The 25556-nt window shown below is 45.6% G+C and overlaps 1 protein-coding gene across 11 annotated transcripts in view; it reads left to right on the top strand.

The window, feature by feature from the left end:
* The window catches only part of PTPRK (protein tyrosine phosphatase receptor type K), a 571635-nt gene that overhangs the window by 186312 nt on the left and 359767 nt on the right, over nt 1-25556 (top strand). For all 11 annotated transcript variants that reach the window (XM_068231517.1, XM_068231508.1, XM_068231514.1 and 8 more), the window contains exon 4: nt 11426-11507. In XM_068231517.1, the coding sequence (XP_068087618.1) occupies nt 11426-11507 (82 nt within the window). The remainder of the gene's footprint in view (nt 1-11425; nt 11508-25556) is intronic.

The raw sequence follows: 25556 nt of genomic DNA, 5'->3' as shown, positions 1-25556 counted from the left end.
AGCTGCAGTGGCCCTTTTCGTAAAAATGACCTGATCTTTAGGGGGTTTAAGCCCTGAAAATTCAGCTTTTTATTGTAAAAACCTGTTCAACTTTATTGCCCTAACTAAAACGCCGCATCCCGTGGCTGAAATCTAACCAAATCCCCCCCCAAACTCCCTGGGGCGCACTGCGAGGCTCGCTTCCATGAGAGGCAGAGTTTTCAGCTGCAGCTTTGCCTCTACACACGTCTATCAGCGCATATCTCCGCCTCTCCCCGCCCCTCGGCCTTCCTTCACTGAGACGGGCGGGGGAAAGGCACGGAGATGCACGCGGATTGATGCGCATGGAGGCAGAGCTGCAGCTGAAAGCTCTGCCTCCTGAGGCAGCAAAATCCACGACCAAGAAAGTCGTGGATTTTGCAAGGGGAGTTTGGGGGGATTTAGTTAGATTTCAGCCGCGGGGATGCAGAGTTTTAGTTAGGGCGATAATGTTGAACAGGTTTTTACAATAAAAAACTGAATTTTCAGAGACTTCAGAGTCTCTAAGTCAAGAAATAGAACCCTCTCAGATAAAAGCTTAAGGGGGCTGCATTCGGCCTGTGGGCCTTCGTTTGAGGGCCACTGCTGTAGGTGCTTGAATGTTTTCAAGTGAGAAATGTTTTGCTGTTAGCCCGCAGACCTGTTTTCTGATCTATTCTTACATTTTCTGGGGAATTGAGGTGCAACTTGTAAGAGGTGGTAAAATTGTGGTCAGAAATTATCTTGGTGTGTTATTAATATTATTAATAAACCTAGATACAGTAGTACATGTACACGATTGTTTTAGTAGTACAGTGAAAAGTATTATTTGACTTGTATGTTGCATTTGCATACATACTGACTTCTGCCTTTTCCCATCAACATGACTATTCATTTTGGCTTCTGTTTATACTCTGAAGAAATCTATGTATACAGCACTTCAGAACTTTGTGACAAGATGTTATATTGCCCATCAGTTGTTGTCCTCAGGCAGTCATGTATGACCTGACCCTTCAAAGCACAACTAAACGTCTAAACATGAACAAGGCAAATTATCTAAACCAACATGTCAATTGGTTTGAATAATGATTATGATGTTTGGAACAGAAGTGTAGCTCTGCACCCATCCAGACCTGAACACAGGTGTCAAACTCAAGTCCCACATTTTGTGATCTCTGAAGTCTGAGTAACATCCATACATTGATCCAAAAGACATTTTCCCCCCACTTTTGCAGGTACATCTTCTGAATTATTTTTATGCTATTTTAGAGTTTGTCTTACCAGGCTTTTTTTTTAATGCAAATTGATGGATGTATAATGTGACACAAGTGCTGAGGCGTCATTTGCTAGAAAACTTGTGCAAACAAATGCATTGCGTTTTCTACACCCTCACAGCTTGTACTGGGAACAAGCCCTTAGCAAAAACAATACGATTAGAATTGCTGTCTAGAAAAAGCAGTACTATATCATTAATTTGTGCATTGTTATCCTTCTCAGTTGTATGGGGTTTCTTTCTTTTCTTTTTTTTTTTTTTTTTTTTTTTTTTTTCACCAGCTGCAGTAATTTTAGAGCTGCTAATTTGCTTAGCATATCTTTACAATGTGTAAATTGAGGGCTGGCTCCATTATGTTTTGTGTTGAAGAAATAATTAAAGTTTGTAAATCTGATTTTGTTTTTTGCTATAAAATAATTGTCCAAGGGTCACTAGGGGACTGCGCAGTGCAAGTCTGGACTACTCTGTTTGTAAATAAGCCTATAACTTCTAAACACAGCTTACACAGCCCATTTAAATGTAATTTTATGTTTAAATAGATGAAAGCGAAAGAACATGCCAGCGAAAGTGATTTATGTGATGTATTTACTATTCTGGTCTCTGGATGGCCTTGCTAATCTCAACAATATATTTTTATTAGTCTGTTATATTTATCCAGTGAATGGAATGGATTTTTTTTAAAATAATACAAACACCATGAAAGAGTACTCTTAATACAGTTGGCCAATATGGAGTGATAAAACTGCAAAATATAAAGTCAAGCCACTGTGGAGTGGAAATGTCCTTTATGCTGGGAATACACGGGTCGATCCGGCGGCTGATTAGCCACCGGATCAACCCCAGCCGCGTCCCCGCTCGTCCGTGCAGATCGATTACCGCTCGTCCCCGCCGGCGCTCCTTATCAGATGCTCGATTCCCTGCTATTGTCCGCCGGTGGGGATTGAGCGGGCGGGGGTCGAGCAGCGTGATCGGACCAGCTGAATATTATCAGCTGGCCGGATCAGCTGCTCGATAAACGGTACAGAGACGTACCGTATATCCTCAGCATTACAATGTGAAATCTCAAGCATTTGACGCCCACTGGGCTAAGATGTGTGTAAATATGTTAGGGTGTGGGTTTATGTGGCATACATCCAAAACTCACAGAAACAGAAACATTCTCTTTATTTATGATATAAAAGTCACTGAAATCTAAATGTGGACAGTGCAGTACATATGTTATGTAAGTAGAGCAAGTATTTATCTACTAATATGTGTTTTTTTTCTGAGATAGAATGGCTAACAGCTCCTCTTTAAAGGTGTGTATGCACTTTAAGTACTTGCCAATAAGATTAATCCACTCCAGCCCTAAACCTTAACCATTTTTATTGGTGCATACAAGTTCATCAAGCAGTTGAGCACCAGTTGAATGTCAGAACACTATCTAATATGTATAAAGCCTGTAGAAAAGAATTACGGAGGCATATGGGCTTTTTTAGAAGGCGCAATAAAATCGTGAAAAGGGCTTTTTGAGTTTAATCAATCTTTGATGTTATTGGTGCTTTATTCTTTATTTACAAAGCAGTAGTAAATAAGTGAACTGTATTGTTCAGCTCATATTCCTGCCCCTTATGAATAGTTATAGGCCTCATCACCCACAGGGAAAAAGCATTACAATTATTTTCACTGCATAAGTGTCAGTACTGACATCACAATGTCTATTTGAGGTAGATGGAAAAACAGCCCTGAGTGCTTTTCTTCTTGTTCTCAATATCACTGCTTTTGTTGGTTGTTGGTTTTTTTTTTCCCCCTTTAAATATTAGTCATTCTTTTACTTTTCAATGGCTTTTTTTCGTCCATCACACATGGCCTGACAGTTTTCTTTTTTACCCTTTTCTAAATGGCTACATACGGCGAAGAGAGGGGAAGATGTAAAATGTCATTTATTGTACATTTTTTTCTTTTTACATACTTGTGTTGCATTTAAGTTCATGTTAGAGCTGCACGACGTTTATGTGCAGCCCAGCACAACAGTTTTGCTCAACAGCAATATAAGTGTATGGAGAAACCATACTTATTTGCCAAGATTAAGCCGAGACCTTTATTGTGTCAGTAGTTATCTAGTTGTCACAAGCTCTGTATCCTACTTTTTTCTAAAATGTCATGAACCAGTGTTGGTGGATGTCCTCACTATAGTTATAGACCCTGCATTATGCATCCTCTTTCATCCAGCTTACCCACTGCTACTGACACTAAAAAAAGAACTGCAAAATATCAGGGCTAATGACACTACAAGGGTGGGGACATTTGGCTGACTATGATAGGTATTAGATCGTGAACTTCTTTGAGGGCCTCTTAAGCTGTATATGCACGCTTGATCACAACAACTATCTACCAATGGATCTTTAGCAGAAGCATTAAACTGAGTACCTGGAGGTGCATAAGTAGCTACATGTGAGATGTTTGGAGTAATCGTTAGTTATTGTTTACGAATGACTAACATGGATTATCGTCCGAAGGCAGCAGGAAGGATCGGTCTACATGGACGATAATCGCTGTATTTTTCCATCGTTGATATCCTTTATTCAATGATTTTCTGCCAACCCATCATTCCTCGTTTCTTTAAAGGGAACCCGAGGTGAGAGGGGTATGGAGGCTGCCAGATTTATTTCCTTGTAAACCATGCCATTTGCCTTGCAATCCTGTTGATCTTCTGCCATAAGTAGTGTGAAGATCAACACACTACTTATGCCAGAAGATCAACAGTGAGTGAAAACCCTGGAACCCATGATATGGCTAATCCAGTAAAACCTGAGTCAGCTGAGTCTGAGTACCTGATCTGCTGCATGCTTGTTCAGGTTCTTCGGCTAAAAGTAATAGAGGCACACTATCAGGAGGACTGCCAGGTGACTGGCATTGTTTAAAAGGAAATATGGAAGCCTCCATATCCTTCTCACCTCAGGTTCCCTTTAAAGTGGCAACAGTCAAGCGTGTGTATGGAGCTTAGGTGACATGACTGTGTAATAATATGTAGACTGCTGCAGAAGTTGTCAGCACTGTATAAACAGATTATAATTAAAATCTATCTAATTTTTTTTTTTAAAGTGAATAAAGCCAGCAGCCTCTGTATTACTCTCATCTCAGTGTTGTTTCATGGAAATGTCCATAAGTTGTTTTTTTTTTTTGTTAGTTTTTTTTCCTTTTTTTTTGTGTTTTTTTTCTTTATGTAAAATCTTACAGCTACCATGGTTGCCATTTTGGAGGGTCTTACTGGGGGGGGGGGGGGAATACACCCTGACAGAATATTTGCACAGATGTTGTCCTTTCCCGCCTAAACTCTATGACCAGGAATTATGATTAGTTTAGACTGTACATTCTGAATCTACAGTAGTTGATTATTTGCCAGCTGTAAAGCACAGGCCAGTTCTAAGCAAAATCACCACACAGACCAGATTGTTTTTAATCTCAAGTGCAGCAATTTGTCGTTTTTGCATTGAACGGTCATTTTTAATTACAGGAGCGTGATCACCAGATAATTAAATGTTATGATCCTTCTGAAGTGACACTGCTTTTTAGAGTAAGCAGCGCAGCACAGAAGGAGCAGTTTGACTCTAACCAGCGTTTGGACTCCAGTCTCCTGAGCGCTGATGATTTTGATGTGTGGTTGAGTGACCCTCTTTCTTACATTTCATGAGTTGACGGTGCTCTCCGAGGGAAGCATCTTTACAAGCTGTCTGAAGCTAGCGGAGGTTACATATTGCTCAGTTTGCTGGAAGCATTTCATTGTGCGGCCTTCCCATTCCATCTGTGCTTGCTGAAGTAATGCGTGCCAGGATTTGTAGGATGTCTGCTCGAAGCAGTTAAAAGTGGATGCAAGCAAAGAACAAGAGAGCAGTGGCCAGATTGTTATTTGGAAATGGCACAAGAGGAAACGAAAGCTATTTCCAAAGTGTTTCCAATATTCTAATTAACAAGGCATTGTTGGAATTATAATCAATTTGTTTGCCTGTGCTGAAGTATTCTGGAATTGTATTCCTATACTTCTTTCTAGCTTTAGCCAACCATACATCAGTTATGAAACCTGTTAGCGGATGCCTGATTGAGATTAGCAATCAAACATGGTCAATAAGGTGTTTATAATTTGATGATGCAAATTGTTAATTTTATGCATATTTAGCTTGGAAGTGAACTTATCCAATGCGGAGGATTTTAATTGGTCCAAGTCCAAGCCGCATGAGTTTGCATAAAGCTTACATAAAATTTGCATCAACTAGTTTCTCACTAACCATCTCTAACAGAAGTTAATAAAAGTAGGAAGTGTGTGTGTGTGTGTGTGTGTGTGTGGATAGGATTAACTGTATGTATACAGTATTTGCAAATGGCCAAATCTGATGATTGTGTGGCATCTAGAAAATCAAGGTCATAAGGTCTATACAAGTACTATCCCATCTAAGCAATATCTGACTGGATAGGTGGTAAAGCCAGCTGCAACTTTATATATGCACAGAGCATAGACATGGAGTTTGTATGTTGTCGCCGTGTCTGTGTGGTTTTCCTCCGGGCACTCAAGTTTCCTCCCACATCCCAAAAACCTACAGATAAATTAATTGGCTTTCCCCTCGAGATTGGCCCTAGACTACAATACATACACTACACAATACATAGACATATGACTATGGTAGGGACTAGATTGTGAGCTCCTTCGAGGGACAGTTAGTGACAAGACTATATATACTCTGTACAGCACTGCGGAAGATGACTCTATATAAATACTAATAATAATGATCTGATAGCCTGCACATGCATGTGCATATTATTATTATTATTATTTATTGTATTTATAAAGCGCCAACATATTACGCAGTGCGTATATATCTTAAGGAACCCAAGGTGTGAGACCTATGGAAGCAGCCATATTTATTTCCAAACTATTGTAGTTGCCTGGCAGTCCAGCTGATCTTTCTGGTCAGTAGGGCCTGAATCAAGCATGCAGCTTATCTTGCCAGATTTTCAGACATCTGATCTGCATGCTTGTTCAGGGTCTATGGCCTAAAGTAATAGAGGCAGAGGATCAGCAGGAGAGCCAGGCAATCTGCATTATTTAAAAGGAAACAAACATTTCAGCCTCCATAGCCCTCTCACCTCAGGTTCCCTTTAAAAGCTAACTAAACTGAGAACTGAACGCAAATTCTAATAGCAATCAGGTTGATGTGACCATGTGACACAAACTTAGTAGAATAATGGGAGGTGACTGAAATTCCTAAACTTGCTGTAGAAAAAGTATAGCGAAGGGTAGATCATGGAAGTAGCAGATGCACGTGTCCTGTGTTTCCTGTCTGCTATGTGTTTGGGGAGTATGCTGGAGAGGTGATCAGAGCGTGTATTTGCTACTGCCAGTTGTGTTGCTATCCCGTAAAGCAGGCTGACTCATGATTTTTTTTTTATTTCACTTGCCACCAACCTCATTCATATGTGTTATATATTAGAGATGGATATGGATCGTGGACAGGTAGATATGCATTCATCCGCACACTCCAATGTGCGCTCTAGGGGGCCCTGCTTTTGGTATATCTCTCACAGATAAGTTGACCTTCACTTTACACCGAAAATTTGGCTTACAAAATTGGCTTTGGTATATATTTCAGGTAAATGTCAGCGGGAGTCAAATATCTATAGGAAAGGTTCAATCTTTATATAATCCTGCATTCCCATATGTATACCAAACCCAGCAATATACATGAATAAAAAATGAATTGCAGCTAATCCCGGTTTTATAAAAAGTAATTAATCGTTAATGAAAACAACTAGTTTGCAGTAAAAATGCCCCAGTGCCTCTGCTGAATGGATATATAGCATCATGTTCCACATCAACATGTTAGTCTGTGAAACCTGATGCTGTAGAGCCAGATGAACCTAGATAGCATGTGCTTTTGTTTACCTGCATCCAAGAGCAGAATGATGAGCCTGAACTGGCTTTGCTTCTCTTCACCTGCCTTGGAATAACTCTATAGCCCCATCTACACAATACGATTCTTTGTGCGATCCAATTACGAGTCTATTTACGATCCAATTAAATCCGCCATGTCCGATCAGGATTCGATTCGATTAAATTCAATTTGCCATTGTTTTGCAATGGCAAATAGAATTGAATCGAATCGAACCCAAATCAGGCATGTCGGATTTAATCGGATCGTAAATAGAATCGTAATCTAATCGCACAAAGAATCGTATTGTGTAGCTGGGACTTAAAGTGAACCTTAAGTCTGAAAAAAATGAGTTTTACTCACCCGGGGCTTCTACCAGCCCCTTGCAGCAGTCCTGTGCCCTCGCAACCACTCACTAATCCTCTGGTCCCCCGCTGCTAGCTAGTTTCGTTTTTGCCGACAGGCTCGTCAGGACTGGCCACGCGTAGCTGTTTCTGCATTCACGACTGTAATTAGCGCTATTGCGGGCCGTACAAAAATACGCGTTGCCGCATATCTATGCATTTGTAATGCGGCAAGGCGTATTTTTGTACGCGTTGCATCCCGCAATAGTGCTAATTACAGTCGTAGATTGCGGAAAAAGCTACGCGTGGACAGTCCTGACGGGCCTGTCGGCAAAAACGAAACTTGCTGGCAGCGGGGGGCCAGAGGATTAGTGAGTGGCTGCGAGGGCACAGGACTGCTGCAGGCGGCTGGTAAAAGCCCCAGGTGAGTAAATAAAAAGTAAGTTTTTTTTTTTTTTTCCCTTCCGGCTTAAGTGTCTCTTTAAAGACTTGGAGTAAATAAGCAGACTGTACCTGTCTATCTCCCCTCCCCTTGGATTGTAAGCCTTTGGCAGGGTCCTCCCTGCCCTACACAATTGTGTGCTCCTTTCCTATGACAGCCTGTACTTGTATTACTGGGCCTACCTAACCAGCCCAAAATTGCATGATCATGTATCTTGTACCCTGTTTGCTTTGTATAGCTTTGTCTTATGTTGTATAACCTTGTTACGTCTGTCATTCTTGTATCATTGTATGTATTTATTGTCCAGCACTGCGTCATATGTTTGCACTTTATAAATACAATAAATAATAACAAACTGGAAAACTGAAGAATTGAACCAAAGGCACTCCTGTGGGCTAATGGCAACGTGTTTTGAATTGCAATTGAAAGGACCACTATCCCGATAAATGTTAAAATTGACAATACACATACAGATAAGGAGTATTTTTATTCCAGAGTAAAATGAGCTGTACATTTCCTCCTAGGTTTATGTCACTTACAGTAGTTAAAGTGGTTCTGAGATAAACTTTTACTCATTGCATTATTGTGTTCTTTTCATATTGTTTATAGGGCATTCCTCAAGCCAAATACTTTTTTGTTTTTGTTTTAATACTCTAATTCCCTTTAAACTAAACAAGCCACGCCCACAGCTTTTCAGAGTGCCTTGGCATTTTCAGACAGTAGCAAGGGCTTATGGGAGCTTGTCTGGGCAGGAGGAGGGGGGGGGTGTTACTAGCCAGAGATTTCTGAAGCAGAGGGGAGGAGGGAAGAGAGGTAATTAGGTTTTCACAGGCTGAGTGCTGATGGTGCAGATAAGCCTGCCTCTGTGTAATGTTTACAAACATGGCTGTTGTCATTGTATCACAGGAAGAAATAATCATATTCTGTTGAAGCTGTGAAAGCTGTTGCAAGATAAGATATATAAACAAGTTACTTGTTATGATTGGTTTTTCATCTCAGATCAGCTTTAATAGAAATCTGACCAAACTGACAGGTTTTGGACTAGTCCATATCTTTATGGCGGATTCTCAGTATTTCATATTTTTTTTTTTTTTTTACAAAAGCACTCTCTGGAAAGTATTTATACAAAAATTCAGGCTGCCCCCCTCCTGTTTGCACACTATTCTAGCAGTTGGACTGAGCAACTGCCTTTCACTAAGTGCTTTTGAAAATGAAGAGAACCCAGAGAATCCTCCATGAGGAGATGGGCTTGGCCCAAAACCTCTCCGTTTTGTCAGATTTCTACTACCTACTAGTAGTAAGTGTGATAGCAACATAGGAGAAAAGTAATTTATAGCACATTTTACTCAGGGAAAAATATACATTTTATAATGCATTAATGTGTGTTAATGCATTTTAAATTTTTACAAATTTTTGCGATGGTGATGCTTTGTTGTATGAAGCGTAAAAATGGATCGGTCAAGAATGCCAAGCAGTGCATTTATTAGTCCAATTCCAAGCTGCATACATTTTGCATTAAATTTGCATGCAAGCTGGAGTCATGAGCATCGCTTTTATGATTGCTAGTTCTGAAGTGCTGTGTAACCAGGAAGGATCTCAGTGGCTTTCTGATACTTTCATAGATACACCATGTTAGATCCTACAGTCTTTCCAATTGCCCACCCCATTCCCTTTATCCTGCTTATAAATAGTGGATATCACTTTGACAGCTGCTGCATTAATTCTTTTTGCAGTGAATTATGAAGAAATAGTCTGGCTTCGGGTTTTCGTAGTATAAGGAGATCTTGTTTAGGTTCATTTCCATTCCTCTTCAACTGATGAGTTATGCATACATGTTCTGCATCTTTATAAGTCCAGTCTTCTCTCCGCTTTCTTTTTTTTCTTTTTTACGCCAGATGTACTTGTGGAAATGGCTTCCTTCAGGGCTTAGGAGATTGAAGAGAGAGAAAAAGGCAGAACAAAAACCTCATTGAGTGTCCAGAGCTGACTGCAGCATAGCATTATTTCATCATTCACAAGTGCAATCATTTCTCAGCCCATCCATACCTGACTCTGGAAATTAGAAATTGAATTTGATGTAACCTAATTCTATGCAATATTAAATAGAAGCTACTGGTGTGGTGGATGTTTGAGCATTAGTCCAGGTGCAAATGTTTTCCTAGAGCTGCGTAGGCATTCAGTGACAGAGTTTAAGTTTCTGTATATATGCTTTGATTAGCTGATTTGAAACCTGTCGCTTTTAAAGTAGCTAGTTGCCTATATCCCCATCCTGACCTGAAGCACTAAGGCAGGGGGCACATTTGTTAGAATCGTCATTGTTTTCTCCACATCCAAAATTGCATGACAGTGTAAGTCAATGAGATGACTCACATTTGTGAGTTGAGATCAGGAAAAACATCCCACAGCATGATCTCTCACACTGCGTGCACTTCTTAATAGTGAAAATGTAGCTGCTGTGAGTTGACGGGGATGACCTGCACACTGAAGAAGTTGTGCTCACTGCTGAAATGTCTGTGTGATAAGCTGCAATCTTTTCAAACAGATCTAGCCTGTAGTCTGAACACTGGGGATACATTTAAAGTGATACTGCAGTAAGATGGCTATAGGAGGTGTTACTTTTATTTCCTTTTAGGCTTCTTTTACACTTAGACGCTTTCGTTGCATTACCCTTTCTACACGTAGGTTAACACAGCTGCAATGAAACCCTGTTGCATTTTGGCAGAAGTTTCCAATCGGCCACCCACCCACCACAAAGTCAACGGCGTATTACCATCAGACTACTGTAGTGCTGGAATGCATGGGAGTCAATGAGCTATGCAGAGATTTTAAATTTGTTAGTGGCGGTGCGCATGCGCGGAACGACACAAGTACTGTAGAGAAGTCGGGAATCCCAGTGACGTGTTTTCTGTCCAGCAGGAAGTACCTCACTGGGTGAGTTGTGGGGAGAGGGGGCGCGGCACAATGCATATGAGCCAGTTGGCACATTCTTCCACAGGGTTATATGAATGTAGTTTTTTGGGGTGCGATGGGGCAGAGCATTGCACCGCAACACATGGGCCAGGTGTTAAACCTGACTCAAACAATTCCAGTTTGGGGCAACAGAGCAGCATTCAACAAAGCAGGTGGAGCAAGTGAGAGAACAATTCCAGTGGCTGAATCAATCCACCAGCCATCTCGCTTGCCGAGGCACCAAGTGGGAGAGTGGGATCAGGCACTGCTTTACACACACAAGAATGTTGCCTGAGGTGGCCTCAACTGCCGTCTCAACCGAGGACCATCTAAAATGTATATTAGTCTGAACTGTTGAATTTACAATTTATTTCAGCACATCTCCTTCCTCCCTCCTGCATAGAGTTGAACAGGCAGGCTTAAATATCTTATTTGATAACTGGTGTCTTGTAACACTTGCAGACAATGGTTCATTGAAGCGTTATTAAGTATGCTTGTTTTTCTTGTACTTTGGCAGGTTATCTTTGAAGCTGAAGCCTCTGGTGGAAGGGGTGGATACATTGCCATAGATGACATTCAAGTTTTGAGCTACCCTTGTGGTAAGGATTAATTAAAATATTTTCTCATCTGTGTTTTCTTGTAGACAATCTATACCCCAGCAAATGATTATCCCCTCCTAATGCCAGGGGCTCTTATGCAGCTGCTGTATCGTTTACAGTGCCACTTCTCCGAAGACAATGCCTCAAAACAACAATGGTTAAACCTCTTTTGTTTGTCACTCCATGCGGAAAATGATGTGCTTGCTACATTAATTACTGTCTAATCTGAACTGTGAAAAAAGACTTTAGTAAATAACAGCTAATCCTTAATTAAAAGAATAAATGCATTATTTGTGCTCCAACTTAATTGGTTACTTTCAGTTATGGCTCTGCTGTTAGACACTATAATGAAGATACAACTGCTCACTCCTTTAATATGACTCAAGGGATTCCGTACTTCTATCATTCCACTCTCATTTGTTGGTTTTCTTTTGTGTTTCTAAGTAGATCTTGCACTCCTCCCTGCTACCTAGAAGGGATCAGGTTAGAATACAGTTATTACATTACACATATTTGTGTTTAAACAAAAACTGCTCTTTTAAATCTGTCTTCGCGGAAAACTTTAGGTGGCCATACTTTTATCGATTTGGAGGCCGATCTACCATCCGATTAGATAATTACTATTGAATAGAATGAAAATCGGTGCCCCCAGGAGCGCGTCCGATCAACAATGTGACCAATTTTGGGCCGAAATTGGTCACATGTATCGATCACATTCTGACAGATGTCAGGCTGTTGTGGTCGATTGGGTGCACAACAGTAATGGCGTACAATTTTAAGATGAGCGACGAACCCCCGGGAGCTTTCCCCCTAATGTAAAATGTGCCCCCTCCTGGTGCAATATACTTTACCTGTCCATGTTGGCAGCTTGCTTCAGGCTCCATCAGCAATCCATCACACAAGTGCCCACGTATACACCGGCAACCGTGCGGAGCCAAGGATGACACAGGTAAAGTAACCTGGTGGGGGAGGGCCACATTTTAGTTTGGGGGGACAGCGCATGGAGCTACGGATGCAGCATCACAAGGCCGATTACCGAGAGATTTCCTGCTGAAATTGATGGGAATCTGCCTGTGGTGTATGGACATTCGATCAGAGAAAAATCTCTCTTGGTCAATCTGGGCACCTTTTCAGAGCAGCCCTGGACGCGATGCAAGGATACTGCCTAATTTATTTTTTTCTAGTGGGTATTGGGGAGAAATACACGGAGATAGGTTCATAATCTTCTCTAGGTTTCGGTCGTACACATCAGGAGACATACGGTAAGATAAAACGGCCTGCAGTTTACATACGGCTTCAAAACCTGGTATCCGCATGCACTTCTTGTTTGCACTTTCATATACTTGCTTATTGACAATATCCCTACACTAATTCTTCAATGTATGGCCAGATGGACCATTAGATAGATCCCTCTCTGATCAAACCTGATCAGAGACTGCCTTGCGACCAAGATTTTCCTCCACTTCAATCCATTTTACCGATTTAAGCCGGAAATAAACGAAATGGTTGATTGAGTGGCACAGATTGCCTACCCACACACTCCATGCTGAAATCTATTGAAAATCGCTGTGAAGTCTCTATATGAAATCGTCCTGCCACTTCCTCCTCTCTGCTGGAGTGACTCCTGGTAACACATAATTCAGCACATGTGATGTCACACATGAGCCAGTGCCATGTGGTACAGGTGCGCGCAGTGATGGCAGACACTCGAGGAGGATAATTGAGCCTTTAACATTGCATGCAGGGGATGGCATTTATCCACTGGGGGGGGGACACTGGCTGGTGTCCATCAGTTGTTGCGATATCAAACCTTGTTATTGCCTTGCGACCAAGGATTTTTTCCATTTCAATCTATTTGACCAATTTAGGCCAGAAATCAACTGAAAGAACGATCAGGTGGTGATATTGTGGCACAGATTCCAATTTGAAGGGTCGATCGGGCCAAAATATCGAGTTTTGTTTGGGCACCCTAAAGCCTACAGTAACTTTCTTTAACTCTAAACCACCTTTAATGACTGTTCCGGCAGACTATTTCCCACAGATAACTGCACAGACTTACTTGTTTGGCTCTCAGCCAAGCAGCATGTAGCATCTTATAAAAGAGTGGGGGTGAGAGGTGTTCGGCTGAATGAAACACAATGGAAATCGCTAAATAAAATGTATCCCAGCCCATTGCAGAGCATGATAGGAATACTGACATGAATGTTATCCAGTATCCTCAGTCATTTTTGGATGACAGAAATCTAATATGTAGAGTAAAGCATATTTTTGGCTACAGAAAAAGGATGTTATTGATTTCCTTGTGGTCAGGCTGAACCCCAATGGTCTGTTATAACTGCAAATGCCATGAAAAAAACAAACACAAACAGGGAAGAACAGATTAATTGGGAAGAGCTTAGTTTAATTCCAGTTTCATCTTAGCTGGCTGTGCAATGTAACCCTTCATGAAATTCAGCTGAGGCAGCCTTTTGGGAAAGTCCTAGATCAACTAGGGGTAGAGGAAGGGATGCACACCATAGTGCGTGGCCTATATAGTTCTGGGTGGTAACTGGATGCCCACTAGATCAGAAGAGTAAATGGTCAGCACTCCAAACAAAAGTTAACTGTCTTTATTGCTGCATATTAAAATATTCTAACATTTCGAGACACCGATTTCTCTCTTTCTCAAGGAAAATAATGCCAAAGCAAGTATACTCTCCTGGAGAGATAGCTTTCTCTTTAGGAGTACATTTGCTTTGGCATTATTGTCCTTGAAAAAGAGGCGCATCGTTGTCTCGAAACTGTGGAATATTTTAATATGCAGCAATAAAGACAGTTAACTTTTGATTGGAGTGCCGACCATTTACTCTTCCCATTCGGGAAAGTATTGACCGAGAATCTAGCTTGGATATAGGCTCCTCCCGAGGCACTTTGGATTTTTAAATGACAACCAAGAGCGTGTTGCTCCCCTCCTTACACCACCTGCCAAAAGCTGCTCCATTGGGGTGGTTGTCGTCCCTCCCAGCCCCAGTACAGGTCACTCTGATATACCAGAGTAATACATGTGTACAGAGTTCATTCCCTTAAGGTGGGTACACACATTAGATAAAAGTCTTTTAAAAATGAAGGATCACGGACCAAATTTACACAATTCCATGTAGTATGAGAGCATACCTGCACAGTCTATTCTATTGAACTGAACTCTCCATCAGATAAAAATCTTTGCAAGATGCTGTTCACATTCAAAAGATCAGTATCTGCAAAAGATCAGTTCCTGCAAAATATCTGTTCCTGCAAATTGCATTCATAGTCTGACATCTGCAGATCTCATACACACCTTGTTTAACGGACATTCATCTGCAGATCAGATCCACCAGAATGCATCTTCAGATCAGCAGATGGTCTGATCTGCAGATGAATGTCCGTTAAACAAGGTGTGTATGAGATGAGCAGATATCATAGACTATGAATGCAATATGCAGGAACGGATCTTTTGCAGATACTGATCTTTTGCATGAGTGCAGCATCTTGCAAACAGGGATGCTCGGATGTGCCTCATCCACGAATTCGGAAATCCGCGTGGTTGCAAAAAAAAATCCGCATTCGGCCCCGCCGCATGCGGATTTTCGTCCGCGTCCACGCGGATTTTCTGCCGTGAATGGCGTAATCACGCGTGGATTCCCGCCCGGAGGCGGATTTTCTTTTAACGTTAATAACAAAGCCCCCATACATGCTACAATCCCCCAAATTGCATGGATTATCGAGGTGATAAGGGGCAACATAACTTCAACATAAACAATTCCAAAAATTTTTTTTTTCTAGAGAAAATGGATTTTAAAGTGAAATCAACACTTTAATTGGGGCTGTTAATTGGTAATAAGTGGTTTTAAAAAGGGATATACGCGTTAAGCAGTCAAAGAGGTGAAGGCGAGTTCCAATGGCACTTGGCGGCGAAGGTACCGCTGGAGGAGGATGAGTGGCTGACGCCAAAAAGGCCCCAGAGAGGTTTTTGTAATTTTTTTTTGTTTTTTTTGCAGCAATTAGCAATGACATCGCAGCAGAGTTGTCAGTGGACACGGGCAGTGTGAACGCAGAGTGCAGTGGTGGTAGCGACTGAGTCAGGAGAAGGACTATGCGGGCGGTCAGTTCAGCAGCACAGAAGGACCACGGCAACATACTGGTAGTAGTAGTAGCAGCACAGCGTCATAGTGCTGGCCAAAAAATTAAATGCACCCGGTGACCCGGGCAGTGTGAACGCAGACAGAGTACATTGGTGGAAGCGACTGAGTCAGGAGGAGGAGGACAATGCGGGCGGTCAGATCAGCAGCAGCAGCACAGAAGGACCATGGCAACATACTGGTGGTAGTAGTAGTAGTAGCACAGTGTCATAGTGCTGGCCAAAAAATTAAATGCACCCGGTGACCCGGGCCGTGATAACGCAGACAGAGTACATTGGTGGTACCGTGGTAGCGACTGAGTCAGAAGGAGGACAAAGCGGGCGTTCAGTTCAGCAGCAGCAGCAGCACAGAAGGACCATGGCAACATACTGGTGGTAGTAGTAGCAGCACAGCGTCATAGAGCTGGACAAAAAATTAAATGCACCTGGTGACCCGGGCAGTGTGAACGCAGAGTGCAGCAGCGGGAAGCGACTGAGTCAGGAGGAGGAGGACAATGTGGGCGGTCAGTTCAGCAGCAGCAGCACAGAAGGACCATGGCAACATACTGGTGCTAGTAGTAGCAGCACAGCGTCATAGTGCTGGCCAAAAAATTAAATGCACCCGGTGACCCGGGCAGTGATAACGCAGACAGAGTACATTGGTGGTACCGTGGTACCGACTGAGTCAGGAGGAGGAGGAGGACAAAGCGGGCGTTCAGTTCAGCAGCAGCAGCAGCAGCACAGAAGGACCATGGCAACATACTGGTGGTAGTAGTAGTAGCACAGCGTCATAGTGCTGGCCAAAAAATTAAATGCACCCAGTGACCCGGGCAGTGTGAACGCAGAGTGTAGTAGCGACTGAGTCAGGAGGACAAAGCGGGCGGTCAGTTCAGCAGCTCAGGAGGAGGACCATGGCAACTTACTGGTAGTAGTACCATAACACCAAAAAATTAACCAAGGTAGGCACTAGGCAGGTAGTAACTGTCTTTATAAAGGCAGGCATAGTTAACAACAGCACATGCAGCAGCCACTTCATGTCCCCCTGTGTCCGACAATAGGGGCCAGGAACTCACCTTCCACCCAAGCCTGGTTGATTTTCAGGAAGGTGAGTTTGTCCACAGAGGCGTGGGAGAGCCGAGAGCGCTTCTCTGTGACCACGCCACCGGCCGCACTGAAGCATCTCTCTGAGAGGACACTGGAAGGAGGGCAGGATAGGAGTTCCAGGGCGTACTGGGAAAGCTCGCTCCAGATGTCCAGTCTCTTGACCCAGTACTCCAAGGGGTCCACGGGGCTGTCGGTGTCATTGAGCCCGCTGGATGACCCCATATAGTCAGACACCATGGTGGTCAGTCGTTGCTTGTGCTGGTTGGTGGTGGATGCTGTGGCGGGCACCTCTGTTCTGGGCTGCTGCACTGCATACAGGCTCTTGCTTAGGCTCTTCAGGTCTCCGGGGCACCAGTTGCTGCTGCTGCTGGTGGTTGTTGTTGTGCTGCTAGTGGCAATGGCAGGCACCTCTTGCTGGCTTGGCAGAGCAGTTACAGTGGGGGTGGAAGGCTGGGGGAATGCTTCCAGTAGTCTGCGCACAAGGGCCTCCTTCAACTCCCTTGTGCGTTGCTCGGTGGTGGATGGCGTCATTAAGTCTCCCAGCTTCCCCTTCAAACGGGGATCAAGCATCAAGGTAATCCAGATGTCCTCCCTTGAACGCATCTGGATCACCCGGGGGTCCCTGCGAAGGCAGCGCAACATGTGCACAGCCATGGGAAACAAGTGGGCCCTGCCAGCAAGATCTTCCTCGTCCTCGCCATTGTCCCATAACGCATGCCTGTCCTCTTCCTGTGCCATGTCGTTGTCCTCCTCAAACCGCCATCCACGTACAATGCCTGCTGCACTCTGCTCCTCCTCCTCCTCATTCAGGTTAGGGACCTCCAACTCTTCCACTACCTGCTGTGAGCCCTCCTCTGAGCTGGACTGTGCTGCCATCTGCTCCTGTTCTTCCAACTGCCTCAGGGCTTCATCCCCACGCTCAATTAAATTGTCCATTGCCTGCTCCAGTAGACAAACCAAGGGCACCCACTGGCACACAGAGGCCCGCTCCTCACTGACCATCTTGGTTGCATCCAGGAAGGGACTCTGCACCAGGCATACTTGCTGCATCAGTGTCCACTGAGTGGCAGTAATCATGGGGACTTGCTGGTTGCTGGGGACACTTGGGTCTAGCATGTAGGCCCTAAGAGCCAGCCTGTGCTGACACAGCCGCTCCAACATGGCCAGAGTCGAATTCCAGCGAACTGGCATGTCGATGATCATCCGGTGTTGTGGCCTTCCATACTGCTGCTGTAAGGTGGACAAGAGTGCAGAGGCAGTGGCTGACAGGCGGAAAAAGCGTACCACCGCCCGGGCATCCTGCAGCAGCTCACTCATCCCCTGGTAGGTGCGCAAGAAGCGCTGCACCACAAGATTGAGCACGTGGGCCAAGCAGGGGATGTGCTGGAGGTTTCCCTGCTGCACTGCTGCCACCAGGTTGGCCCCGTTATCGGCTGCCAGATACCCCACTTCCAGGCCTCTGGGGGTCAGCCACCTCCGCTCCTGCTTCCTGAGGGCGGCCAGGACGTTGGTGGCCGTAAGCCTCTCCTTCCCCAGGGTCACCAATTTTAAAAGGGCTTGGCAGTGCCGAGGCTTGGCGCTGCTGCTGCCAAGGCGGGCTTGCTTTCCGGGTGCAGAGGGAGTGTCGTGACAGGACCCTTCTGCATCCCCCCCGATCCCGCGTGGTGGCACCACTAGCTGAGCTGATGCGCTCTTGTCCTCCCTCCCTTCCATCAGTGTCACCCAGTGGGCCGTAAAGGACAGGTAGCGACCTGTCCCAAATCTGCTACTCCACGAGTCCATGGTCACGTGGACCCGCTTGCCCACAAAGTAGTCCAGGGAACGGGCCACGTTTTCCACCGCAAACTTGTGGAGTGCTGGGATCGCGCTCCTGCTGAAATAGTGGCGACTGGGGACTTGCCACTCGGGGATGCCAAATTGGAGCAGCGTCCGCATGGTGCTCCCCTCCTGCACCAGGGAGTAGGGAAGCAGCTGTGATGCCATGGCCCGGGCCAGCAAGCCATTTAGTTTGCGGATCCGCCTGTGGCTTGGAGGCAGAGGCTTGGTCAGACCCTGAAAGGTGTCACTCAGCAGGGTCTGACGACGCTGGGATGCAGGGGAGACAGAGGAGAGAGACGAACACTGGCTGCCAGCCTCAATGTCTGTGTCCTGAGTAGCCGAGGTGGAAGAGCGCTTGCGTGCTACTACTGCTGCTGCTGTGGGGGATTCACGACCCTGAGGGAGGGATGATGCTGCTGCGCTGGTGGGCCTTCTGCTCTCAGGAACCCCTGTCAGCAGTGCCTGCTTCCTCTTAAAGTCCGCATACTCGCGGCAGTGGCGGCTTCTCAGGTGGCCCTGGAGGGATGAGGTACCCATCTTGCTCAGACTTTTCCCACGGCTCAATCTTTTGCTGCATAACCTGCACACAGCATACCTTTTGTCATCAGTACATTCCTCAAAGCAATCCCACACTGGTGACTTTAATTTACTGCGGCCCCCACTAGCAGAGGGTGCAGCGGAACAATGTGTGGTAGTAGTTGCCGGGGGGTGCATGGTGGTGGTGCCGGCTGAAGCAGTGTCCTGTCTACTTCCTCCACGCCCACTGCTGCCGATGCCCATGCCTGACATATGGCGATATCCTTGCCTAGGCCGAGGTGACTCGTCATCCTGCTCTGCCTCTGACCATTCTTCCACGGACTCAGCAGGCTGCACATAGTTAGGGTCCACAACGTCGTCATCATCATTAGCATCTTCATAATCCAGCTCTTCCTCTGACTCCCCTGCCTCCTCTTCTGTCCCTACATCCCCAGACACAGACCTCTCTTCTTCATCACCAGAACTCAACAACGCTTGTGATTGTGGCCCGATCTCAATCTCTGCCACATCAGTCCCCAGTAAGTCCTGAGCTTCTTGCATCAGCAGGTTCCCAGAAGCCAGACTGAGGGACAGAACGCGGTCATCCTGGGAGGGCTGCTGACCAGTGGGTGCTGGGGTGGATGTCACAACAAGCGTGGGACGTTGGCTGCTGCTGCTGCTTGGAGTGGTGCTCACAGTAGAGGTCTGGGAGGAAGTCATGATGTCCATGATTACGTCAGGTTCCATTTGCTCAACCACCACACGGGGACCAGAAACTTTAAAATATTTGGACAATGGTGTCCGCTGACTCGGCCCAGGCTTTGCTGCCCCCCTTTCTGCTGCATCACGACCACGTACAGCTGGGCGTCCTCTCCCTGGACGTGGAGCAGTCCCAGAAGTGGCTGAGGCAATTGAACTCCCTTTCCTCTCACCCCGCGAAACCCTGCCAGACATGTTGCTAGTAATGAATCACTGGATGCAGTGGGCACAGTACAAGGTCACTGAAGGATGCACCAGGCACAGTACAACGGCACTGAAGGATGCAGTGGGCACAGTACAAGGTCACTGAAGGATGCAGTGGGCACAGCAGTGGGCACTGGATATACACCTAGGTCACTGAAGGATGCAGTGGGCACAGTACAAGGTCACTGAAGGATGCAGTGGGCACAGCAGTAGACACTGGATATACCACTAGGTCACTGAAGGATGCAGTGGGCACAGTACAAGGTCACTGAAGGATGCAGTGGGCACAGCAGTGGGCACTGGATATACAACTAGGTCACTGAAGGATGCAGTGGGCACAGTACAAGGTCACTGAAGGATGCAGTGGGCACAGCAGTGGGCACTGGATATACAACTAGGTCACTGAAGGATGCAGTGGGCACAGTACAAGGTCACTGAAGGATGCAGTGGGCACAGCAGTGGGCACTGGATATACACCTAGGTCACTGAAGGATGCAGTGGGCACAGTACAAGGTCACTGAAGGATGCAGTGGGCACTGGATATACACCTAGGTCACTGAAGGATGCAGTGGGCACAGTACAAGGTCACTGAAGGATGCAGTGGTCACAGCAGTGGGCACTGGATATACACCTAGGTCACTGAAGGATGCAGTGGGAACAGTACAAGGTTACTGAAGGATGCAGTGGGCACAGCACAAGGTCAGTGAAGGATGCAGTGGGCACAGCAGTGGGCACTGGATATACAACTAGGTCACTGAAGGATGCAGTGGGCACAGTACAAGGTCACTGAAGGATGCAGTGGGCACAGCAGTGGACACTGGATATACCACTAGGTCACTGAAGGATGCAGTGGGCACAGTACAAGGTCACTGAAGGATGCAGTGGGCACAGCAGTGGGCACTGGATATACAACTAGGTCACTGAAGGATGCAGTGGGCACAGTACAAGGTCACTGAAGGATGCAGTGGGCACAGCAGTGGGCACTGGATATACACCTAGGTCACTGAAGGATGCGGTGGGCACAGTACAAGGTCACTGAAGGATGCAGTGGGCACAGCAGTGGGCACTGGATATACACCTAGGTCACTGAAGGATGCAGTGGGCACAGTACAAGGTCACTGAAGGATGCAGTGGGCACAGCAGTGGGCACTGGATATACACCTAGGTCACTGAAGGATGCAGTGGGCACAGTACAAGGTCACTGAAGGATGCAGTGGGCACTGGATATACACCTAGGTCACTGAAGGATGCAGTGGGCACAGTACAAGGTCACTGAAGGATGCAGTGGTCACAGCAGTGGGCACTGGATATACACCTAGGTCACTGAAGGATGCAGTGGGAACAGTACAAGGTTACTGAAGGATGCAGTGGGCACAGCACAAGGTCAGTGAAGGATGCAGTGGGCACAGCAGTGGGCACTGGATATACAACTAGGTCACTGAAGGATGCAGTGGGCACAGTACAAGGTCACTGAAGGATGCAGTGGGCACAGCAGTGGACACTGGATATACCACTAGGTCACTGAAGGATGCAGTGGGCACAGTACAAGGTCACTGAAGGATGCAGTGGGCACAGCAGTGGGCACTGGATATACAACTAGGTCACTGAAGGATGCAGTGGGCACAGTACAAGGTCACTGAAGGATGCAGTGGGCACAGCAGTGGGCACTGGATATACACCTAGGTCACTGAAGGATGCGGTGGGCACAGTACAAGGTCACTGAAGGATGCAGTGGGCACAGCAGTGGGCACTGGATATACACCTAGGTCACTGAAGGATGCAGTGGGCACAGTACAAGGTCACTGAAGGATGCAGTGGGCACAGCAGTGGGCACTGGATATACACCTAGGTCACTGAAGGATGCAGTGGGCACAGTACAAGGTCACTGAAGGATGCAGTGGGCACAGCACAAGGTCAGTGAAGGATGCAGTGGGCACAGCAGTGGGCACTGGATATACAACTAGGTCACTGAAGGATGCAGTGGGCACAGTACAAGGTCACTGAAGGATGCAGTGGGCACAGCAGTGGACACTGGATATACCTCTAGGTCACTGAAGGATGCAGTGGGCACAGTACAAGGTCACTGAAGGATGCAGTGGGCACAGAAGTGGGCACTGGATATACAACTAGGTCACTGAAGGATGCAGTGGGCACAGTACAAGGTCACTGAAGGATGCAGTGGGCACTGGATATACAACTAGGTCACTGAAGGATGCAGTGGGCACAGTACAAGGTCACTGAAGGATGCTGTGGGCACAGCAGTGGGCACTGGGTATACAACTAGGTCACTGAAGGATGCAGTGGGCACACAAGGATGTCACACTGTGTAATGAGATGCTCATATGCCAGCGAGCGAGCAGTGGGCACTGGGCACGGCACAAGGTCACTGACAGAATGAATGAACAGCGCTGGCAGAGAGTGGCGGCGCCGGCGGTGTGACTGACTGCCTGCAAATAGTACAAGTGTATAACTGTCACTGGAATATGCAAGTGAACACTGCAGTTGCACTAGCCTGCCTGCACTACACACAGATAATCCCCACTCCCACTACACTGACTACACTGCAGCACTGAACCTGCCTGCACTACACACAGTTAAATAATCACTAGACTCCCACACTCCCACTACACTACACTGACTACAACTAACTACAGCAATCACTCACTGACTAGCTAACTGTGTACAGTATAAGAGCAGTGTTAGCAAAAAAAACGCTTTGTTTTTAACACAATAAATGCACTTGCTCAAACAACAATGGCCTGGAGATAATCCTCTCAGCACCACAGTCTAGCAAGGACAGAGCTTTTCCATCATGGCCGCCGCTTTATATGCAGGAGGGGAGGGCATAGCTCCCCTCCTGTGATTGGTTGCTAGGGCCTGGCTGGGGCACTCTGATTGGCCTGCAATGTGTCACTTCGGCATAGTTTGACGCATTTCCGCAAACCACGACTTCAGCGCCGGGTTTCACGAGCGTGAATGCGGATTTCTGTCCGCATTCACGCGTAGCCGAAGCAGATTTTCGTGGTTGAAAATCTATTCACGGATTTTCGTGTCCGAGGCGGAATGCGTCAAAATGGTCGTGAATCCACGCGTAAGCGTGATCACGACCTGGCGGTGAGCACCACTGCTTGCAAAGATTTTTAGCTGATGGGGAGTTCAGCTCAATAGAATAGACTGTGTAGGAATGCTCTCATACTACATGGAAGTGGGTAAAATTGGTCCATGATCTTTCATTTTCCAAAGACTTTTATCTGATGTCTGTAGCTTTAGGCTACTTTCCCACCAAGACGTTGCGTTTTAGGGGACGTTAAGGTCACATAACGTGCCCCTAACGCAACGCATGGTGGTGTTGAAGTTGGACGTCAGATTGAGCTGTGTTATGCCGCTCTCAAAGCAGCCGCCCCAGGTTAGTGATAGGAAGTCCGGATCTTTTTAAGGATTTGAATCAGATCATTGAAAAGATCTGGATCTTTGAACCAAATCATTTGAATCATTTTACTAGGGAAGCAGACTGGGTGAAATGACTAGCAGGACAGGACTTTCCCTGCACTGTACATTCTGTATGTTCCTGTTTCTTCCAGACAGACATCCACTGTGAACCGAATCGTTCATTGTGATGATCCGGATGATTCGGCTCACAAAAAAGATCCGGATCAAATGAACGAGTCGTTCATGATCCGGACAACACTACAGTTCCACCAAGAGTCTCCACAGTGCAGTGAATATTAATTAGCCATGTGGCTGGCCGTGGAGGAGGAGGGGAGCATTACTGAGCATGTGCAAACAGTCTAACGTGGCTTAGCCCAGTATAACGTACAGCATGCAGCACTTTGTTTAAACGTGGTAACGCAATGTGTGCACTGTGAACTAGCACATTGATTTTACAATGCTGTGAGTTAGTCTGTGTTACTGGCTGCTGTAACGTGGGACTTTAACGTCCCACTGTGAAACCAGCGTTATACATTCTGACCTCTCTATAAAGCACACTATATATTGCCTGGCCATGAGTCATGCAGTTTCTTTCCATCATCACTCTTACACTGCCTCCTGAAACAATATGTGAAAATTGTCATGGGTGATAAATATTAAATGTGTGTACACAGCTTGAAACTAACTTTGAAACTGAGGCGGTATTCACTTTTTACAATATTATTATAGGTATTAGTGATGATTGTAATCTGCTCAATACAATTACTTTGAATTTCACATACATATTCGTAATTACTTTTGGACATTAAACTGGTTCCGTGTAATCCATTCGTAATTTTGCATAATTTTGTGCCCCACTCATGCTAGTCTCCAAAATTACACCGCATATTAAAGGGAAGGTTCAGGCAGCGCTTAAAAAAAAATAAAAATCCAAATCCACTTACCTTGGGCTTCCTCCAGCCCGTGGCAGCCAGGCTGTGCCCTCGGCGCCGCTCCGCAGGCTTCCGGTGGCGAGCCCGACCTGGCCAGGCTGGCTGCCAGGGCGGGCTTCTTCTGCGCTCCACAATGCGTGTCATTGGTGCGCGTTGACGTCATCCGACGTCCTCCCGGCTGTACTGCTCAGGCGCAGAACTACTGCGCCTGCGCAGTACAGCCGGGAGGACGTCGGTAGACGTCAGCGCGTGCCAATGACACGCATTGTGGAGCGCAGAAGAAGCCCGCCCTGGCAGCCAGCCTGGCCAGGTCGGGCTCGCCACCGGAAGCCTGCGGAGCGGCGCCGAGGGCACAGCCTGGCTGCCACGGGCTGGAGGAAGCCCCAGGTAAGTGGATTTGGATATTTATTTATTTTTAAGCGCTGCCTGAACCTTCCCTTTAAGGAGAAGGGTAGGAACAATAAATATTTTTTTTTTTTTCAAGAAGACCTTGCTGTTTTTGAGAAAATCAATTTTAAAAATGCAAAGGAAAAATGACAGTTTAAGAACCATTTTTCCTTTGCAATTTTAAAATTTCAAAAAGGTCTTATTGAAAAATTCCTTTTTTTTTTTTTGTCTTGTTCCCACTATTCCCCTTAATATACATATAGTAGCAGTTTGGTGATGGTAGTATGTATGGGGGCTATGCTATTAACCACTAAAGTCACTGTTATGACACAACAATTATGCAAAATTGCAAAAAATACAGTTCCTAATTACGTTTGCAAGCAAAATTAATAACGATTATTCCCAAAATTCCACATTACGATTTTGCATTGTAACTGCAAATTATGCTGCAATACTACATTTATGTGAAATTTGTGCTCATCACATTATTATTATTATTACCACCATCATCATCATCAGTATTGTCCTTTATTTATAAAGCACGAAGATACAGTATTATGTAGTGCTAGGCAATACATCATTCTGGAGTATAGATGATAAATGTGAGGCAGATAATCAGGAGACATGACAGAAAGGGCACCGTCACTTCAGGCGTACACTCCTCTATAGTAGCTGACAGGGTTTCGGACTCCATCTGATGCCACTTTGATCTTGAAGTCACGGCTCCAGCCATGTTCTAATCCTCAAAGGTAACCTTACTGAAGT

This window comes from Hyperolius riggenbachi, chromosome 4 (assembly GCF_040937935.1).
Source record: "Hyperolius riggenbachi isolate aHypRig1 chromosome 4, aHypRig1.pri, whole genome shotgun sequence".
In the NCBI taxonomy this organism is placed as follows: Eukaryota; Metazoa; Chordata; class Amphibia; order Anura; family Hyperoliidae; genus Hyperolius; species Hyperolius riggenbachi.
Note: the sequence above shows the minus strand (reverse complement) of the source record. Positions and strands in the feature narration are given on the sequence as shown.